Source organism: Sceloporus occidentalis, unplaced genomic scaffold, assembly GCF_023333645.1.
Source record: "Sceloporus occidentalis isolate IW3139 unplaced genomic scaffold, rSceOcc1.0.p SCAF_6, whole genome shotgun sequence".
NCBI classification, from domain to species: Eukaryota; Metazoa; Chordata; class Lepidosauria; order Squamata; family Phrynosomatidae; genus Sceloporus; species Sceloporus occidentalis.
In genome coordinates, this window is record NW_028316986.1 from 54356887 (window position 1) to 54375482 (window position 18596).

Sequence of the window (18596 nt, forward strand, 5' to 3'; positions counted from 1 at the left end):
GGGAATCCTGGAAACTGTAGTTGTGTAAGACATTAAGCCTGTGAGAGTATTTCCCAGGATTCCCTGGCACTGAGCTAGGACAGTTAAAGCAGTCTTGAACTGGATTATTTCTGCAATGTGTTTTGGACCTGTTTCAACTAAGGCAGCTTTCCTTCTCTCACCCTCCCCCCCCCCCCCCCCAATGGTAGGTCCTGAGGGTCACAATTACATATTTCATATCTGGTAAATATTTCACTGCAGGAAATCTTTTTGAAAAAATTACAACCCACTCTTCAGCTCACCTAAAACTGCACAGTATCAAAATACAGTATAATAAAGATGTAAGACAGTGGTCCCCAGACTATGCCCTTTAAGGGATTTTGAACTTCAGCTCCCAATAATCCCAAACTATTGGCCAACATGGCTAAGGTTTCTGGGAACTGAAGTCCAAAATCAAAGGGCAGTTCGGGGATCACTGATGGTAAGAGCTAGAATTGACTCCAAGAATTTATTCCATTACTCTTAATTTGTCTGCATGTGAATTCACTCTGAAATGCTGTCCTTACAAGAAGTCTAAAATGTCAAATAATCTTGAGTCACACTTGAAATCTTTGTTTTGGAGTCTTCACATGTTGTTGCTGCTGTTAATTGCCATCAAGTGACTTTGACTTATGGCAAACCCATAAATGAGACTTCCAAATTGCCCTATCATCAACAGACCTACTCAGGTTTTGCAGACTCAGGGCTGTGGCTTTCCTGATTGAGTCTATCCATCTGGTATAAAGTCTTCCTCTTTTCCTAGTGCGGTCTACCTTACCAAAGTCATGTCTTCTCATGATATGGCCAAAGTATGACAGTTTTATCATTTTGGCTTTTAGACAGAGTTCAGGCTTGATTTGTTCTAGGACCCATTTACTGGTCTTTTTAGCAGTCTATGGCATCCACAGAACGTTTCTTCAGTAACACATCTTAATGAGTTGATTTTTTCCCCTATCAACTTTCTTCACTGTCTAGCTTTCACAAACAGGTATAGAAATGGTAAATACAATGGCATGGACAATCCTAACTCCAGTATTCAATATGCAGACACTTCAGGGACTTGTCTAGTTCCCCCACAGCTTACAAGTCCATATCTCCTGATTAATGGCTGAACCAAGGAATGAAAAATCTTAAACTATTTCAATGTCTTAATTAAAGTTAATGTAGTCATGTTTATTTTCTTAATGTTCAACTGTAAACCTGCTTTTGCACTTTCTTCAGTAATTATCCCAAGTCTTTGCTATTTGGAACAATTATTGAAAGTGCAAAAACATGTATTCAGATTAACATTAATTAAGTAAACAAAAATAACGACCACCTTCTTGCACAGGCAGGTCCTACAGCCATTGTTTACTCAGGGCATCAAATTAAAGCATAACTGTTAGATGTCTGAATTCCCCCCCCCCCCCAAAAAAAAAGAAAAAGAATGCATGTAGATTGCACAGCAGAAATTCACTGTCACAATCTACTCAAATCGGAGAACCTCTATGACAACATATTTCTGGCATGCAGAAAATCCCAGATTCAATCCTTGATGTATCAAATTGACTGAAACAGATTTGGTAAAGGATTTCTTCAGCAAAGTCCAGTTGTTGGCTTGACTGACTCAGTATAAGGTAGCTTCATATGCTGACTAAGCCTGAATGATCAACCAGACTCCAGTACACCTTTGGGAAGGCCTATTATCAAACTAGATTTATCTTATCCATGGAGCATTGGAATAAGACTAAATCTGGGACAGGGAACATGTAGCCTTCCAGCTGTTGGTCTTTTAATTGCCATCACCCCCAGCCATCTGGAAGGTGTACCCCAAAATCTGGCAAATAAAGCTTTTCCACTCCTGCACTGGAGGCACATGTGAATGGTGCATGAATTCAATGGCAAGTAGTATGTATTTTCTCAGCGTTTTCTCCGGTTTATATCCTGTTATGAAATCAAGTTCTCAGAACCATGTGGAGATAACACTTACAATGTGTCAGGTTCCACAGCAGAAATGACAGGAGAGCATTCCCCCCCACAATGTACCAAAACAGCCTAGATCCTATCACTTACTGCATCTGAGTAATTTCTATTATTTATGCAGCTTATTTGATATCAAGCCAGCATTTGCACAACATCCAGCATAAACAGTCTTGAGATTATTACGTATATAAATTGCCAGTACAATTGTATCATTAGCATGCTGATACACCCAGTCTGATTTCATGTAAAGCTGCAACTGAAGTAGTAAATGGAGCAGCAGAAGCAATGAGTTTCACTATGGATACTTTCTTTTCCCCACAACCCCATCAGTTCCTTTTAGGAAACATTTATTAAGAATACTTTATTAGGAAATTTGCACTTTCATTCTTTAAAATAGGTTTCCAGTTGCTCCAATGACCTATAATTTAAGGAGGCAACTGCTTAAAAAAGGAATCTAAAGTCCTGACTGTGTCTTGCCTTGGCCGTTTGGCACTAGAGGCTGCATGTGCCCTAGATTTGCTTTTGATCTTTGCTGAAGGGCTGCCAACAGGTGTGTGTGGCCCAAAAGAGCTGGATCCTGAGAAAGAGTTCTGCAGTTCCACAGCAAAATGGTAGTCTGAGTGTTCGGTGAATTCCCACACTACAACCTGTTGGTTACATTTCTCACATAGTATCCAGTCACCTGTAGAGGAAAGAGCCCTGCTATCAGCTCCTGTACAGGAAAGCCCAGGAGCAGACTGCAGTCTCTCTTTTTTCAACAGATTAAGGAGCTCTGATGCGGCTTCAGGCATTGCTGTTTCTAAAGGTGTTCTGTAATCATGATTAATCAAACGCATCTCCAGAGGCCCTGCTTCAGAGCTGGACAGAGACTGCTCTAGGCAGAGCTGTTCTGGCACATAGTTTTGTTTGCTACTGCTGACATTTTGCTCCACTGGTTCTTGTGGAATATGATTGCTGACAAAGATTAATCCTTCATCAGCACAGACAGCAGGTTCTTCAGTTGACTGCACTGCCTCTTCATTGGTGATAGGAAGAGAGGATCCAACTGCAGCCTGGGCTGGTTTCTTTTCTGCTGCCCTTTGAAACAGCATCTGAATAGCATTCATGGTCTTCTTATTTGCCTCCTTTTTGGAGCTTCCAGAGGACTTGGCATTTGGGCTGGCTGCATTGGTGATAGTGGGCTGGGTATACTGGCTATCATTAGTCAAGAAAGCAGTAATGCCCACAGAGGACATCATGTCCTTTACAAATTTGGTTGCAGAGAGCTGGAGAAGTGTGATTGGTGGAGACCTGCAGACAGGAGTAGGTTAGCAAACATTTCAAAAGGAAGTAAAACTTTCAAAACAAGATTGAAGAGATCTTTCAACAGTTCATCAGACATGGAAGACGTTCCCTTAGAAATTAGGCTCCCTTTCAAGCAACAGAGCTTCCATTCAAGGCAAAGGAGACTGCTTCATTGACTATACATTTAAAGCCGGCTATAATGAAACAAGTGATACAATTTAGATTGTTTTCTATTAGATGCCTGGAACAAAACCATGCTGGCTGGGGGATTCTGGGGGATGTAGCTCACAAAGGAGCATTTCCAAGCTCTGACTGAAATGACACATAGGAAAGTACTTCCAAAGCTGGTGCTTTCTCAATGTACTGAACTATAACAGCCCTCCATCCATAGCCAGCACAGCTAACCATCACGTAAGATGAAGATGAGAACAGTTCTATCTGCAATAGCTTTTGACCTTCCCCATTCTTCAGTGCAAGGTTTCTTAATCACACTATTGTATTTGTTACTCTACACGTATCCTTCACAGCATACGTGTGTTGTGTGCCTTCAAGCCATTTCTGACTTCTGGAGACCCTAAGGCAAACATATGGGGTTTAGTTGGCAAGATTTGTTCAGAGGAGGTTTACAACTGCCTTCCCCTGAGGCTGAGAGTATATGACTTGCCCAAAGTCAACCAGTGGGTTTACATGGCCGAGCCAGGATTCAAACCCTGGTCTTCAGAATCATAGTCTAATGTTAAAACCACTAAGCCATTCTGGATCTCATCCCTCACAGTATCCTCTTATATTCTGGATGGGAGGCCAGGATATTCTTAACAACTCTTATATAGATTCTACAAGAAGCAAATCTATGTCAGAACTATTTGCCACATGTAATTTGGCTACCCAGCTTTCTTGTACTTCAGTTTCTGCTCCTGTTGTATTTGGCACATACTTTGTAGTGCATAGTCCAGTGACAGAGATAAAAACTGAACTTTCCCCTCTGCAAAAACATACCCTTCCATTTAGGGGAAAAACATTCTTACCATGCACCCTGCTGGCCTCCTGCTGCATTGCAGTTCTGGATTACCGCAAAGGCATCTCGGCTAATTTTGTGGGCATCGTACTGGGATAACGCACAGCAGCGAGACAGGCCACTGGCATATTTGGAACCCTGCACACGAATCCCAATACTAAGTTGTTTAGCTATCCTGTTATTCTGTTGGAAGAAAAAATACATATAAATAAAAATAGGGATCCTGACAAAATATATGAGATACTAAGAAACTGGATCAATCCAAAAATATTCTAATACAGAACATAACATGTGTTCTCTCCATCATTACCAGTCTACAGTCCAAAGAAAAAAGTATGAGACACTGCTCAGCTCTCAATAAAAAGCAAGTGCTCAAGCAGCTCAGCTCAATCATGGCACACCACAAGGAAACCTTAAGAGTTGAAGGGATCCACAGTCTAAACTAGTATTACTTTGTCACATCTGTGATCAGGACATAGTTTAATACAAAGCTGGGAGAAATGTATGGCCCTACAGATGTTCCTGGTCATCAGCCCCAGCAATCAGATCAAATGCCCAGGGTTGATTTGAGTCCAACAGCAGCTGGAGAGCCACTGATTTCTCACCTCTGGTCTGGGGGGGGGGGGAGCACATGATCTCTTCAAAATGCCCCGAAAAACAAAAACGAAAAACAAAAAACAAAAATGGGCTGGAAGTTAGCATATAGATTTCTACTCCTGGGGGTTTGCAATACAGCATGGGGATAGAACGAATACCTATGACATTCTACATCCAAGGTGGGCCTGAACAACAATCACCTAATACCACCTTCTGTAGTTAGTACTGCATAAAGATCATGTGACTATCCTGTATCGATGCTCCCTATATACGTATATGCCCGCAAATGAATAGTTTGGATACAGGATTCTGGACCAATGGTAGTTTCTGAGTACTTATTAGAGGAAGTGTTATGCAAAATTCATGGCAGTAGTCCAGGCATGCATTCCCTAGAACACGATATCCATGCCAGTACCCCACATAACACTGTGGAGACAAAGACTGGCTAAAAATGTCTCCCTGGGTGTGTGAGGAAAAATTTTGAAATGAGGAGAGCTGGCTCATTTTAGACAGGGAGAGGCCTTTTTTAAACCGTCTACTTCTAGTTCGCTTTCTGGATTAAAAAAAAGTTTTGCTGACCCCCAAAAAGCTCGGGGGGGAGGGGGGTTGTGGCAAAACCTTTCCTCCAAACACAGGGAGCACTTTTAGCCCTATTTTTTCCAAACCAACTTTTGGAGTGATGGACACGCCTGGTTTCATCCCCACAAAAAAAATCACCATTCAGAACTGCATCTGTGGCAACAGGCCACACTTTTCCTGTCCATATGTACACAAAGTTAATCGTATTTGACAGAGCAAGAAAGAACCACCAAACATCTAAGCCAAATGGGAATGTAATCCATAGCAGCCTCTGAAGCAGACCCAACCAAAGCCAAACGTACATGTATGAATAGCTTCAATATCTATGGCTTTTCCTGAACAGTGCATTTTATTTTAGTTCTTTCTAATCACTGAATTTGCTGATACAAATTCAGACCTTGGGCATGTTGCATACACATAAGAAACTGACAGTTTGAGAACAACACTATAGATATCAAAATAAAGAGGGGGAGTCAGAACTACTCTACATTTCTCATTCCAGATTACGCACATCTCCTTTTGACAGTGTGTACTCAGAGAATAAGGAAGATAATCAGGGACAGCCTGAAGGAAGAGGCTCCTCCCTCTTTTAACTGTCATCTTGGCCTCAGAGGGAGCGATCAGGCAGACCCAGCTCCATCAGGGACAGCCTGAAGGACGAGACTTCTCCCTCCTTTAACTGTCACCTTGTATTTTGTATTGTATTGTATTGCAATTTTTACTGTACACCGCTATGATCATTGCGGAATAGCGGTCTATAAATAAAACGTATTATTATTATTATTATTACACTCTCCCCCAGTGCTTACTTGATCTCTGTCCTTGTTCAGTCTCTCCTCCAGCTCCAAGGCCAGCTGCAGCAACCAGTGTTGCACCTACAGACAACATTACTGCAGTTTGTTACTACCTTAGGCAACTGCACAATATTCTGCTAATATAACCCAAGGAACATGCATGGGACATTTTATACCAGTTGACACCAATACAAACAAGCTTCTTCCAAATCCATAAATTATTAGAAAAGTTGTCATGGAACAATAACATTGTAAGGACAATAACATTTTATTACAGAATCCTTCTATGATATAACATTGTGATAAAGCCAAGGCTCTCACTAAAACCACACACCCAATGGTCCAAAGAACCTTTTCCTACATTATCTCTTCAATAGGTTACAAGAGTCTATCAGGTACTCTGTTCCCACTGATGGAACTGCACAGGGCTTTTATCTATCAACCTTATGTCAGAGCACAGTGCATAACATAGAAGATAATAATCTTCCAAGGTCTGACTACAGAAAGGAAGCAGCACAAAAGAGACATCATTATCTTCTCTGTACACTTTTTTACCTGCTTCTGTGTAACCAAAGCTTCTTTACCACGGAAATTCTTGCTGCAGCCAATGGATTTTGGCAGCTGTCTAGGTTTTACAGGCTCGTGTTCAATCCCTCTGCACAAATCATACAACCAGGAGCTGCAAATCACATATAGAAACCTGAGTTAAATGCATAATGTTTCAAACCTAAGACTTACTAATCTGTTTATTAAATGACATCTGAAGTATGTGACAGCTCCATCAGAATCAATTCAGAATAAGACAAGTGAGTTAAAATGTTTATTATTTTTATGAATTTGTTTTAATAGCTGGCCTTTCCCCCACTTGGGACTCAGTGTGGTAAACAAGACTAACAAAAATGTACAGATAAAAACAGAGAAAGTTACAGTGTTGAGACACAATTGAATTGTAATATTAAAACATAACCAAGGCCCAGAACAGACAGGCCTTTGAGGCGCCCTCGTCATGTGACGAGGGCTGCCTGGAGCGCCCACACGCCCGGCAGCCCTCGCACGTAATGAGGGCACCACAGATGCAGTGCGCCTGCCAGACGCGGCGTGTGACAGTTACATCGCAGCTGCGCAGCCTCCAAACATCTCTGGCGCTTTGCAGCACCGCAAAAAGGACTGGGTTTTTGGGGCTCCCTTTTTCCTGTGCAGCAGCGCCGCACAATTTATATGTGCGGCGCTCCTGCACAGGAAAGAGAGGCACCGAGGAGGCGCTTCTTTTTGGCAGTATGTATCCTGCCTAATTAAGCTTAATTTTAAAGCATTTCAGTAAAAAGGCACATTCAGTACTTTCAGACCAAAGGGGACAAAAGGACAGCTTCTCACTTTAATGTAAAATGAACCATTTATCATTTAACATATAAAATTGTACTATTTGTAAAATTTAGGAAGTGTGCAAAGCCAATTTATGTATTTAAAAATTTGGGGCTTACATAAAAGAATGATATGCATGTTTATTCAGAACTAAAAACCACTGTGTAGTGGAGCTTATTCCCATATACGTTTACACTGGGCAGCCTTAAAAGTTTAAGTAACTGGAAATTAGGGGACAAATGAGAAATGCTGCCCCCTAAGATACCCAAGCACACCTACTGTACATACTCATAGAATTCAAAGACATAGCCATATTAGTCTAGAAAATCAACATACAAAGGGGTCTTGCAGCACCTTTCAGACTAACTGAAGGACAGAAGTTGGTAGCCTGAACTTTCATAGACTTGAGCCTACTTCCTCAAATGCATCCAGTTTTTATCTAAATTCTTCTGTTTTTCCCGGGCTTCACATGAGATTGTGATTCAAGCAGAATCCTCCGCAGCTTCAGCAAGCACACAAGGAAACAAAATTTACCAGAATTCTGGTGTCATTTACCCAGTCTTATCTCCAAAATGTGTTTGAAGCTGTGATTCACTGAACTGGGTCAGCTGTCCCACATATTCCACACCCAGAAGTTCAGTGACAGAAGCACCCAGCTTCCCTCCAAGGTTGCGGCTATTGAAAAAAATGAAAAAAATCACATAGAGAAGACAGAAGATCTTAGACACCAATTCTTATACTACTGAGCAAAAGGTAAACACAGGGGGAAAAGAGGGATTAGAATTTGGCTTTATGAGACAAGAAGTTAAATCACAGTGATAGAAGAGACACTTGACAGAGGAGCTATTTCTCTAATGACATTATCATGTGTCTTATAACCCATCTGGAAAGATGCACATCAAAAATATTATCAGTATCTAGCATTCTTTAGAATAAATTTGCATTTATAATTGGGCCTGAGATTCTAGCACAATGGTCTCAATGCTGCTGGTATTCCCAATTAGAGTAAATTCAATGAATCAACTGTTGAATGGTGAGTCAACACTTAATCCCACTGATTCAATGGGCCTATTATAACTGACACTACTTTGGATAAATGCCTCTGAAACCAGCACTTTAAAAAAACAGAAATCCATTTTAGTAAGAAGACCAAAAAGGTTTTCTTTTCCCAAATTCCAATGCTGGCATTTAGGAATTTTTCTAGCCCTATTCCCATCTTCCATCTTCCCTTCTAACTTCTATTTTGATTAGTGTTACTTTCTTATTGTCTTGCATTTGCAATGAGGACAAAATACACCAAAGCATGTCAAAGCGATAAAGATGCTAACAAAAAACATAACCCAGAAATTCATAGAAGTGATCTCACGTGGGGTTTCCTTTTACGTACATATTTCCAATTGGCATCTTGCTGAAGAGCTGAGGGACAGAACCCTGTGACACCAGAGTCTGTCGATTAGGTTTGTTGAGACCACAGGCCAATTTTGCTAATACCTAGAATAAAAATGAGGACATTTTACGAACCTGGGCTTTCCAGTTTTTATGAGTTTTCCAACAAATACCTCCACCATCAGAATTCATTAGTAACATTTTGTTCCTTCTTAACATCTGGAATATATACAAGAATGAAAAACTCTTTAAGGCAAACTCGAGGAATCATCGGCTTTTCAGAAAAGAACAGCCCCAAAGGCAAAGGGAAATAACATGCCTCCCCAGATGTTATGAGATTGCACTCCCACTATTCTTCCCCATTTAATGTGGTGGCTAAGGTTGACAGGAGCTGAAGCCCAACAGGATCTGGAGGGCTAAACATTTCCCATCTCTGCCCCACTCTACAGTCTATATTTTACTATTCTGTAGAACAACTACGTGGAACAGGCAATCTAGGCAACAACATTTCCTACTCTGAAGTTTTAGGTATCCTGGCCCCCACTGTGCCATCAGGTCAGTTATCACCTGAATAAGTACTAGCTACGCCTGCAATCAGAAGTTCTTGGAGCCAGGTTTCTTCTTTTTCCCTCATTTGACCACTTCTCTCATCTTCTAAAAAGTCTGAAGTAGCACTTGTTTCAGAGGAAGAAACATATTAAAATGTTATACATGCGAGCTTCAGAATGCTTCTCAACTTCAATATCTGAACTCCTATGATACAAACAGCAGCAAAGTGGATCAGACTTTGTGTAGTATCTGTCCTTAACAACTGGTTGTGTTCAAACAATTATGATCCAGCCAGACTAATGAACACCACAATTAGCTAGGCTCACATTTATACACAGGAAGCTCGAGATTGTAGACCTAAAAAAATATTCCTATTATTCCAGCGAGAGCTTACATGTGAAATTTGCCTTGCTGTCCAATGTTCATCTCACATCCTCAAGAGGTAAACTAGTTGCTCATAAAGTTTCCTACTAAAACTGTAATTAGGTTACAACTGATAGCTCTCACCCTTTGCATTATTTTCCTTTTATGTATGCTGTGCTGCAACAGAGAAATATTCCATTTGGTCTTGATTCCATCAAATCACCATTGATGTTCATAGCAGTGCTGAGTTAAAAAAAATGTTAAATCCCTTATTTCACCTTGTTATGAGAAATTCCAACAGAACATCTAAATCCGGTGACAGATTCCACAGCTGCTCTCATTTCTTCCATAATGACAGCACCTACTGTCAGCTGCAGCTCTGGACTGCTGGGATCTTCAAAAGGTAGTGACTCAAGCCACTGGCGCAAACCATGTTGCCGCCACTCTTCTAAAATGAAACACAAACCAACTCAAAGTATGGACCTAATGACCTCTCTGTAACAGATGTCACACCAAAGTAAAAGGACAAAAAGGCTGCAAAAAAGGTGCAATGCTTACAGCATCTGCCAAAGAAGGAAAGAGCCATGAAAATTGTTTCTATTTACATCTTGAGGTACTGGTGAACAGAACCTACAAGGCAAGCAACTCCACTGCTGAGAGGAAAAACTGGTTTGGATTTATCAATTCAATGCTAGGCTCTAATAGGGTTATTTGACTGAAAGAACTGCTTCCATCAGCAGAACCAATGGTGGGACAATCCCCATCTCACTTATTTACACTCTGCTCTGGAGGGTGACAAACACTCTGGAATTTTTTTCCAGACAGTGTGGAGACTATGAAGGGAGAAGGGAAAGAAAATCCTATCCTAGTGGTTTGGATGCTAATTCAGCTCTAGATTTAGGTCTGAATATTTACAGCCAAAGAAGTGATACATGTGAAGCAACTTTCAAAGAATTATTATCCAAGGCAAAAGCTTAATCTATAGCTTGACATGCATCCTAAATAGGAAAATTCTGCACTATTAATCCTTGAAAGGCTGTTCAAACATAATTAGTAATATTGTTAAAAGTGTGCAATAAAGAATTGTATACAGTACTCACCTTCACATACATTGTGGATAGTTTAAAATGATGCCAATTCATAGCAGTCCAAAACTACAGGATTTTCAGTGGCAGGCTTACTTAATCAACTTCCTTTTATTGCTACTTTCTTACCTGAAGTTTTGAGGCAGCCTACTCTTTGTGAGTAAAACATAATTACAGTCTAATTCATTTGACCTCTGCTCAATTATTAGAATGAGCAACAGCCTGTCTGTATTAGTTTAAGATAGTCTGTTAAATGCAATGGCTTATGAACTGACAGCAAATTACTGACTTTCAAGGCCACATTTTCTAAATAATCTGTTCAGAGCCTTTTCTACCATCATATAATTATGAGAGAGAAATAGTATCTGTAACACCTGGGATGCATGGATTCTTTTAACATCTTACTTGCCCTTTCATGTACGCACAAATATTTCAGAGGAACGTCTTCTCCAAAGCACATCTTTTGAGAAAGTTAAAAAGAAAAGAAAGACAAAGTAGAACAGTGGAGCCTTATGGAAACTATGAAATACCTTTGTTATCAGTAGTCTTTTCTGATGCAAAGCTGTCTGGGAATCCTTGGATGTAGGTAGTTGCCAACTGCTCTGCTACAATAGGCTGTCCCTTCATCTTCTGAAGCCTTTCCTGCACAGCACTAGTTAAGTCCATATAGGCTTCATCAATGCTGGCACGCTCAATCACAGCAAAGCGTGACATCACTTCCATCACCTCCACACTAGCTTCTCGATACCTACATTGGAAAGGCACAAAATAATGCTTTAATATTCCCAATAAATGATCTCTTCCAGCTAGATTATCAGTTGGCCGCCAACCACTAGAAAGTGATATACATGTAATAGAAGTTTCCCCGCTCTCCTGCAATGCTCTTCACATGATTTTTTTCTTATTCACTACAGATGTACTGAGAAAATGAATAAACCAAAATTAGCACAATTCACTATGAAGAAAAGCACATATGATGGTACATTTGAATCCTAGAAATCTGTATACTGTACTTAAAGTCAGCCAATACATAGTTTATCCAAATTACGAAAGACAGCCAAATATGATTCCTAAAACTTCCAGAAAGCAAACCCAAGACCTAAAGTAGAGCATGAAAGAATAGTACTGACAGGTCTGAGTGTTGGAGTATGACTCTGGAGACAAGAGAAACCTTGAGAAAGTCATCCTCTCTCAGCTTCAGAGGAAGGTAATGGCCAATCCCCTCTGAACAAATCTTGTCCAAAAAAAACCAAAACCCATGGCAGGGTCAGCATAAACCAGAAATGACTTGAAGACACACAACAACAACTTTCACAATTATCTAAGTCAAAAAATACTCATCATTAATGTCCAAGAGAAACTACAATGACTATAAATCCTAGGCTTACTTGGTGAGATCTGCTTTACCATGGGCCTCTGGTACCCGAGCTAACAGGAGATCCGGGCACAGTTTCTTGGCATCATTAGCCCACATGTTTCTGGTAACACCAAAAGCACGAGCTTCATAGCTCACAGCAATTATCCTAAGTCAGAGAAAGGGAAAGTATTATACACTACATAAAAGGTACAGACAATAAAACCTCCTACCAAGCAAGATTACTGCTAGCTATGCTAGCTATTGGATTCTGGAAGTTGTAGTCCACAAGTCATTTTCAAACCTTTGCTCCTCTGCTGTCACTTAAAGTAGGATACTTTGGCTCTCCAAATGATTTTGATTTCCCAGAATCCCACACTGGCATAGCCAATAAAAGAGTATACAAGTTGTATATATGGAGGTCAAAGGTTCCACACCTGAGGTATATGTTTTACTCACCACAGGCAGCAGAAAGGGATACTAATACAGGCTGTGCTTTTACAGAATGAACATGACAAAGGATGTCACGTCACTAGAAATAAAGAATACAGTGTATAATCATGTTTAATAGACAATGCAAAGGAAACAGCACAACAACTCATGTACAAAACTAAAACTATTCTCCCATGTGTAATCATTTAGTTTGTTGCTGACTATTTGCAGAGATGGGAGAATAAACATGGGTTGAAGCCAATCCTATGTGGCTTACTTCAGTGTTTGAAAGCCCTGCTTCTTCATATGAGTCTGCCCAAGACTTACATTCTATGTTCCATTGCTCTACTTAGTTCTTGCAGATCCAGACCTGTGACCTCTCTGAATGAATGTATCTGATATGTGGCCTTCCTCGCTTTCTACATCCCTCCCTCTTTCCTAGCATTATCTTTGCCAAAGAGCCCTGCCATCTTATGAAAGATTGGATTTTAACGCTCAGTTGTGTATCTGTACACTTTAGGATCTATGGCTTGAATGATCCTCATTTAGTGTCCAGAGTCATATCTTACACTTTAGGATCTAAGAGTGCAGTAGTGGTGCAGTTAAATGCCAGTGCTGAAGCCACAGCATCCTCCCCACTTGCCCCTCCCACGAAGAGCCCATGAAAAGGGAGGGACAAGTGTACTTGGCATTGCTACTAGGATCTACAGGTCTATTACCTGTATTACCTAAGTGTTGGGTTCGTATTAGTTCAGGACGGATGGGAGTTTCTCAAAAGAGAGATACTGAAGGCCCAATCTCAAACAGTTCCAGTGAGAAAGAAAAATGGGAGGTGTCTCAAGAAACCAGGATGGATGACTAAGGAACTTTCAACCGAGCTAAATTTGAAACGGAACATTTACAACAAATGGAAAAAGAGGGAAATCACAAAAAAGGAATTCAAAGAAATAGCAGGCATGTGTAGGGGTAAAGTCAGAAAAGCTAAAGCGCAGAATGAGCTCAGGCTTGCTAGAGAGGTTAAAAAGAATAAAAAGGGATTTTTTGGATATGTCCACAGCAAAAAGAAGAAGGAGGAAATGGTAGGGCCACTGCGTGGAGAAGATGGCAAAATGTTAACAGGGGACAGAAAAAAGGCAGAATTACTCAACACCTTCTTTGCCTCAGTCTTCTCAGAAAAGGCAAAGGGTGCTCAACCTGAGGATAATGGAGCAGAGGACAGAATAGGGGAATTTCAGCACAGAATAAGTAAAGAGATTATACAGGAATACCTGGTTAATCTAAATGAATTTAAGTCGCCAGGACCAGATGAACTTCATCCAAGGGTATTAAAAGAACTGGCAAATGTAATATCGGAGCCATTGGCAATAATCTTTGAAAACTCCTGGAGAACAGGAGAAGTCCCAGCAGACTGGAGGAGGGCAAATGTTGTCCTCATCTTCAAAAAGTGGAAAAAAGAGGATCCCAACAATTATCGTCCAGTTAGTCTGACATCTATACCAGGAAAGATTCTGGAGCAGATCATTAAACAGAGAGTCTGTGAACATCTAGAAGGCAATGCCATAATCACAAAAAGTCAACATGGGTTTCAGAGAAACAAGTCATGCCAGACAAACCTGATCTCTTTCTTTGATAAAATTACCAGCTTGGTAGATGAAGGGAATGCTGTGGATATAGTATATCTTGATTTCAGTAAGGCCTTTGACAAGGTTTCCCATGATATTCTTGCAAACAAGCTTGTAAAAGGTGGGCTAGACAAGGCAACTATTACGTGGATTTGTAATTGGTTGACCGGCCAAACCCAAATGGTGCTCAACAATGGCATAGCTAATACTCCAGAGGACAGGATCAACATTCAAAATGATCTGAATAGACTAGAAAGCTGGGCCAAAGCTAACAAAATGAAATTCAACACGGAGAAATGTAAGGTACTGCACTTAGGGCAGAAAAATGAAATCCACAGATATAGGATTATGGGGGACACCTGACTGAATGAAACTACGTGTGAAAGGGATCTAGGAGTCCAAGTAGACCACAAGTTGAACATGAGTCAACAGTGAGATGCGGCAGCTAAAAGGCCAATGCAATTTTAGGCTGCATCAATAGAAGTATAGTGTCTAGATCAAGAGAAGTAATAGTTCCACTCTATTCTGCTCTGGTCAGGCCCCACCTGGAATACTGTGTCCAGTTCTGGGCACCACAATTCAAAAAGGACATTGAGAAACTGGAGCAAGTCCAAAGGAGGGCGACTAAAATGGTGAAAGGTCTGGAAACCATGCCCTATGAGGAACGACTCAGGGAGCTGGGGATGTTTAGCCTGGAGAAAAGAAGGTTAAGAGGTGATATGATAGCCCTGTTTAAATATTTGAAGGGATGTCATATTGAGGAGGGAGCAAGCTTGTTTTCTGCTGCTCCAGAGAACAGGACCCAGAACAATGGATGCAAGCTACAGGAAAAGAGATTCCACCTGAACATTAGGAGGAACTTCCTGACAGTCAGGGCTGTTCGACGGTGGAATGCACTTCCTTGGAGTGTACTGGAGTCTCCCTCCTTGGAGGTCTTTAAGCAGAGGCTGGATCTCCATCTGTTGGGGATGCTTTGATCTGGATTTCCTGCATGGCAGAATGGGGTTGGACTGGATGGCCCTTGCGGTCTCTTCCAACTCTATGATTCTATTACTGGGGGCCAAGTAGGTTAATCAGGAAATTACGTCAGGAAAGGCTTGTTAATCAGGGAGAGATCCGCCTTGACAGCCTTTTTAAAGCTTATATGGTTTTTTAATTGATCTTGTCAAAGAGGCGGGAGAGAAATAAATTAGTATTATTATTATTATTATTATTATGGACTTCCGCTCCCAGAATCCCAGGCTCTTGGCCAACATGGCTGAGGCTTCTGGGAGCTGAAGCCCAAGATCTCTTAAAGGGGACAGTGTGGGGACCACTGCGTTAGACATGATTAAGACTCCCTCCTTGACGCACCCTCCGCCTCTCCAGGTCTTGTACTGGGCCACGGCGCAGGGCTTGCCGCGCAGCCGGGGCTCCAGGCGCTGCTCCACCTGGATGTAGAAGCAGTCCATGTCGGCCAGGGCCACCACTCGCTCCCGCCCGCGAGCCATGAAGGGCACCGCAGACTAGGATTCCCGCCTTCCTGAGAGAGAGAGAGAGAGAGAGAGAGAGAGAGAGAGAGAGAGAGAGAGAGAGAGAGAGAGAGAGAGAGAGAGAGAGAGAGAGAGAGAGAGGCACTGCGACCACCCGCTCGTTCGGCGCTCGAAATGGCCGCCCTTCACACAGCAATGCCTCCTGGGAAATGTAGTCTGCGGGGGGGGTTCCCCTTTGCGTCGTCGAGGAACTGCGGTTACGTCATGCTTCCTCCAGGGACTTTATGAGGCGAATCTTTTTCGGCGGGATCATAGATCTAGGAAAGTCATAGATCAGCAACGTTATGACTGGAAATGGCGTGTCTCTCCCCAGTCTCTGTTGCAGTTTGCAAATACTGAGCTTCTTATACACGCAGTATTTAGGTCCAGGACACACTGCAGAAACAATCCAGTTTGATACCGCTTTAACTGCCCTGTCTTAGTGCTAGGGAATCTTGGGAATTGTAGTTTATTGTGGCACCAGAGCACTCTGACAGAGAAGGCTAAATGTCTCAGAGAACTACAGGTACCAGAATTCCCTACCATTGAGCCAGAGCAGTTAAAGTGGTCTCAGAAGACTGCATTATTTCTGCAGTGTGTTTTGGACAATAATAATAATAATAATAATAATAATAATAATAATTGATATCTCACTTTTTTAACCAGAGCTGGAACTCAAAGTGGCATACAATTCAGAAGAACAGTGATCCCCAGACGGTGCCCTTAAGAGATTTTGGACTGCAGTCTCCCAGAAGCCTCAGCCACGTTGGCCAACAGTCTGGGATTCTGGGAGCTGAAGCCCAAAATCCTTTAAAGAGCACAGTCTGGGGATCACTGGCCTAAAACATGCAAAAGTGCACATTGAAATAGAACTAAAGCGATACCGTATTAAAACACGTTACTCAGGAATAAAAGATGAAAGCGCTTAAAAACAGGACAGTTAAAGCAGTACAACATCCCCAGCCGGTACTTTAAATACTTCCTCTTTTTAAAAATTGCCTGAATAAAAACGTACTGTATAATAATAATAATAATTGGTTCATTTTAAAGTGCCTTTGCCTGCCAAGTACAGAAGTGCTGACAGCAGGCAGGGGGCCATTTTGCCTCCCTGGCAATGGAGTTCCAGAGTGTAGGGCAGTGGTTTGTTTCCAAGCTTTGGTCCTCCAAGTGTTTTGTACTTCAAGTCCCAGAAGCCCCAGCCAACATGGCAACAGTCAGGAATTCTGGGAGCTGAAGTCCAAACCATCTGGAGGACCAAAGTTTGGGAACCGCTAGTCTATGGACAGCCATCGAGAAGGCCCTCTCTTACGTCCCCATCAACCGTGCTTGTGATGGCGGTGGGACTGAGAGAAGAAGGGCCTCTCCAGAGGGTCTCAGAGGCTAGGCCAGATCATACATGGAGATCCGTCTGCCAAGGAGCCTGGACCAAACAAATGGATTTTCCTCCTATCTTCTCTCTTAACTGTCCAGCTCTCACATCCATTCAGGGTAATGGGGAATACAATGGCCTGTGTGATTCTAACATTTCTGCTCAGTTGTATATCTTTGCCTTTTAGGATCTTTTCTAGTTCTTTCATAGCCACCCTCCCCATTCTTAATCTTCTTCTGATTTCCTGACTACAGTCCCCATTTCCATCAATGTTTGATCCCAGACATGAGAACTTTTTAACTATTTCTATTTCTTCATTATCTAGGTTGAACTTGTGTAGATTCTCCGTGGTCATTATTTTTGTTTTCTTTATGTTCAGCAATAAGCCTGCCTTTGCACTTTCTTCCTTGATCTTCTTTGGTAGCTGTTCCAGGTCTGGGAGGTTTTCTGCTAGTATGATGGTGTCGTCTGCATATCTTTGTTGTTGATACTCCTTCCTCCTCTTTTCACTCCTGCTCTTTCTGTGTCCAGGCCTGCTTTTCTTACAATATCTTCTGCATACAGTGGGTCCTCTTTTGCCACCGGGATTTGGTTCCAGGGCCCCCCGTGGATAACAAAATCTGTAGATGCTCAAGTACCATTAAATATAATGGCATAGCAAAATGGTGTTCCTTATATAAAGTGGCAAAATCAAGGTTTACTATTTGGAATTTATACTTTTTTTTGGGGGGGGGGATATTTTAAAGCTGTGGATGCTTGAATCCGTGGATAAAAATATCCACAGATAAGGAGGGCTGACTGTATTATGGTGTCATCTGTGTATCTTAGATTGTTGATATTCCCTCCTCCTCTTTTTACTCCTCTTCCTTCTGTGTTCAAGCTTGCTTACATAAATAATAATAATAATAATAATAATAATAATATTTATTTCTAAATAATAATAATAATAATAATTCTAAATTAATAACAATGTTAATAACATTATTAATAACAATAATAGTATTTGTAATATAATACTATTATATAATATAATACTATAGTAATATAATATAATATTAATAATATTTCTAAATAATAATATTTCTAAATTATAAATAGTAATAATATTTGTAACATTAATAATAATAATAATATTTCTAAATAATAATAATAATAATAATAATATTCTTACAATATGTTCTGCATACAAGTTGAACAGATAGGGTGAAAGGATGCAGCCTTGCCTGACCCCTTGGCCAACTGGGAACCACTGTTTCTCCGTCTTCCCTTCTGACAGCTAGTCCTGAGTACAGATTCCTCATCAGGGCTGTCAGG

At 41.1% G+C, this 18596-nt stretch overlaps 1 protein-coding gene across 1 annotated transcript; it reads right to left on the bottom strand.

The window, feature by feature from the left end:
• Nucleotides 1–1170: 1170 nt before the first annotated feature.
• On the bottom strand, nt 1171–18516 carry POLH (DNA polymerase eta). The gene is made up of 11 exons (XM_089529670.1): nt 18454–18516; nt 15756–16191; nt 12383–12517; nt 11525–11742; nt 10188–10357; nt 8999–9102; nt 8167–8286; nt 6805–6928; nt 6265–6330; nt 4290–4462; nt 1171–3270 (listed from the first exon to the last, which is right to left on the bottom strand). Exons 2-11 carry the CDS (start codon nt 15890–15892, stop codon nt 2406–2408), a joined length of 2112 nt encoding a protein of 703 aa, XP_089385796.1. The 5' UTR covers nt 15893–16191; nt 18454–18516; the 3' UTR covers nt 1171–2405.
• Between the last annotated feature and the right edge of the window lie 80 nt (nt 18517–18596).

What these genes read in the sequence shown, in the direction of transcription:
- POLH (XM_089529670.1), bottom strand. Translation starts at nt 15,892, where the DNA reads ATGGCTCGCGGGCGGGAGCGAGTGGTGGCCCTGGCCGACATGGACTGC. An exon ending in AAGATGCCAATTGGAAATAT is followed by an intron (nt 8,287 to 8,998) that starts GTACGTAAAAGG and finishes TTTTTTCAATAG; the next exon opens with CCGCAACCTTGGAGGGAAGC. An exon ending in GGAGGCCAGCAGGGTGCATG is followed by an intron (nt 3,271 to 4,289) that starts GTAAGAATGTTT and finishes TCCTGTCTGCAG; the next exon opens with GTCTCCACCAATCACACTTC.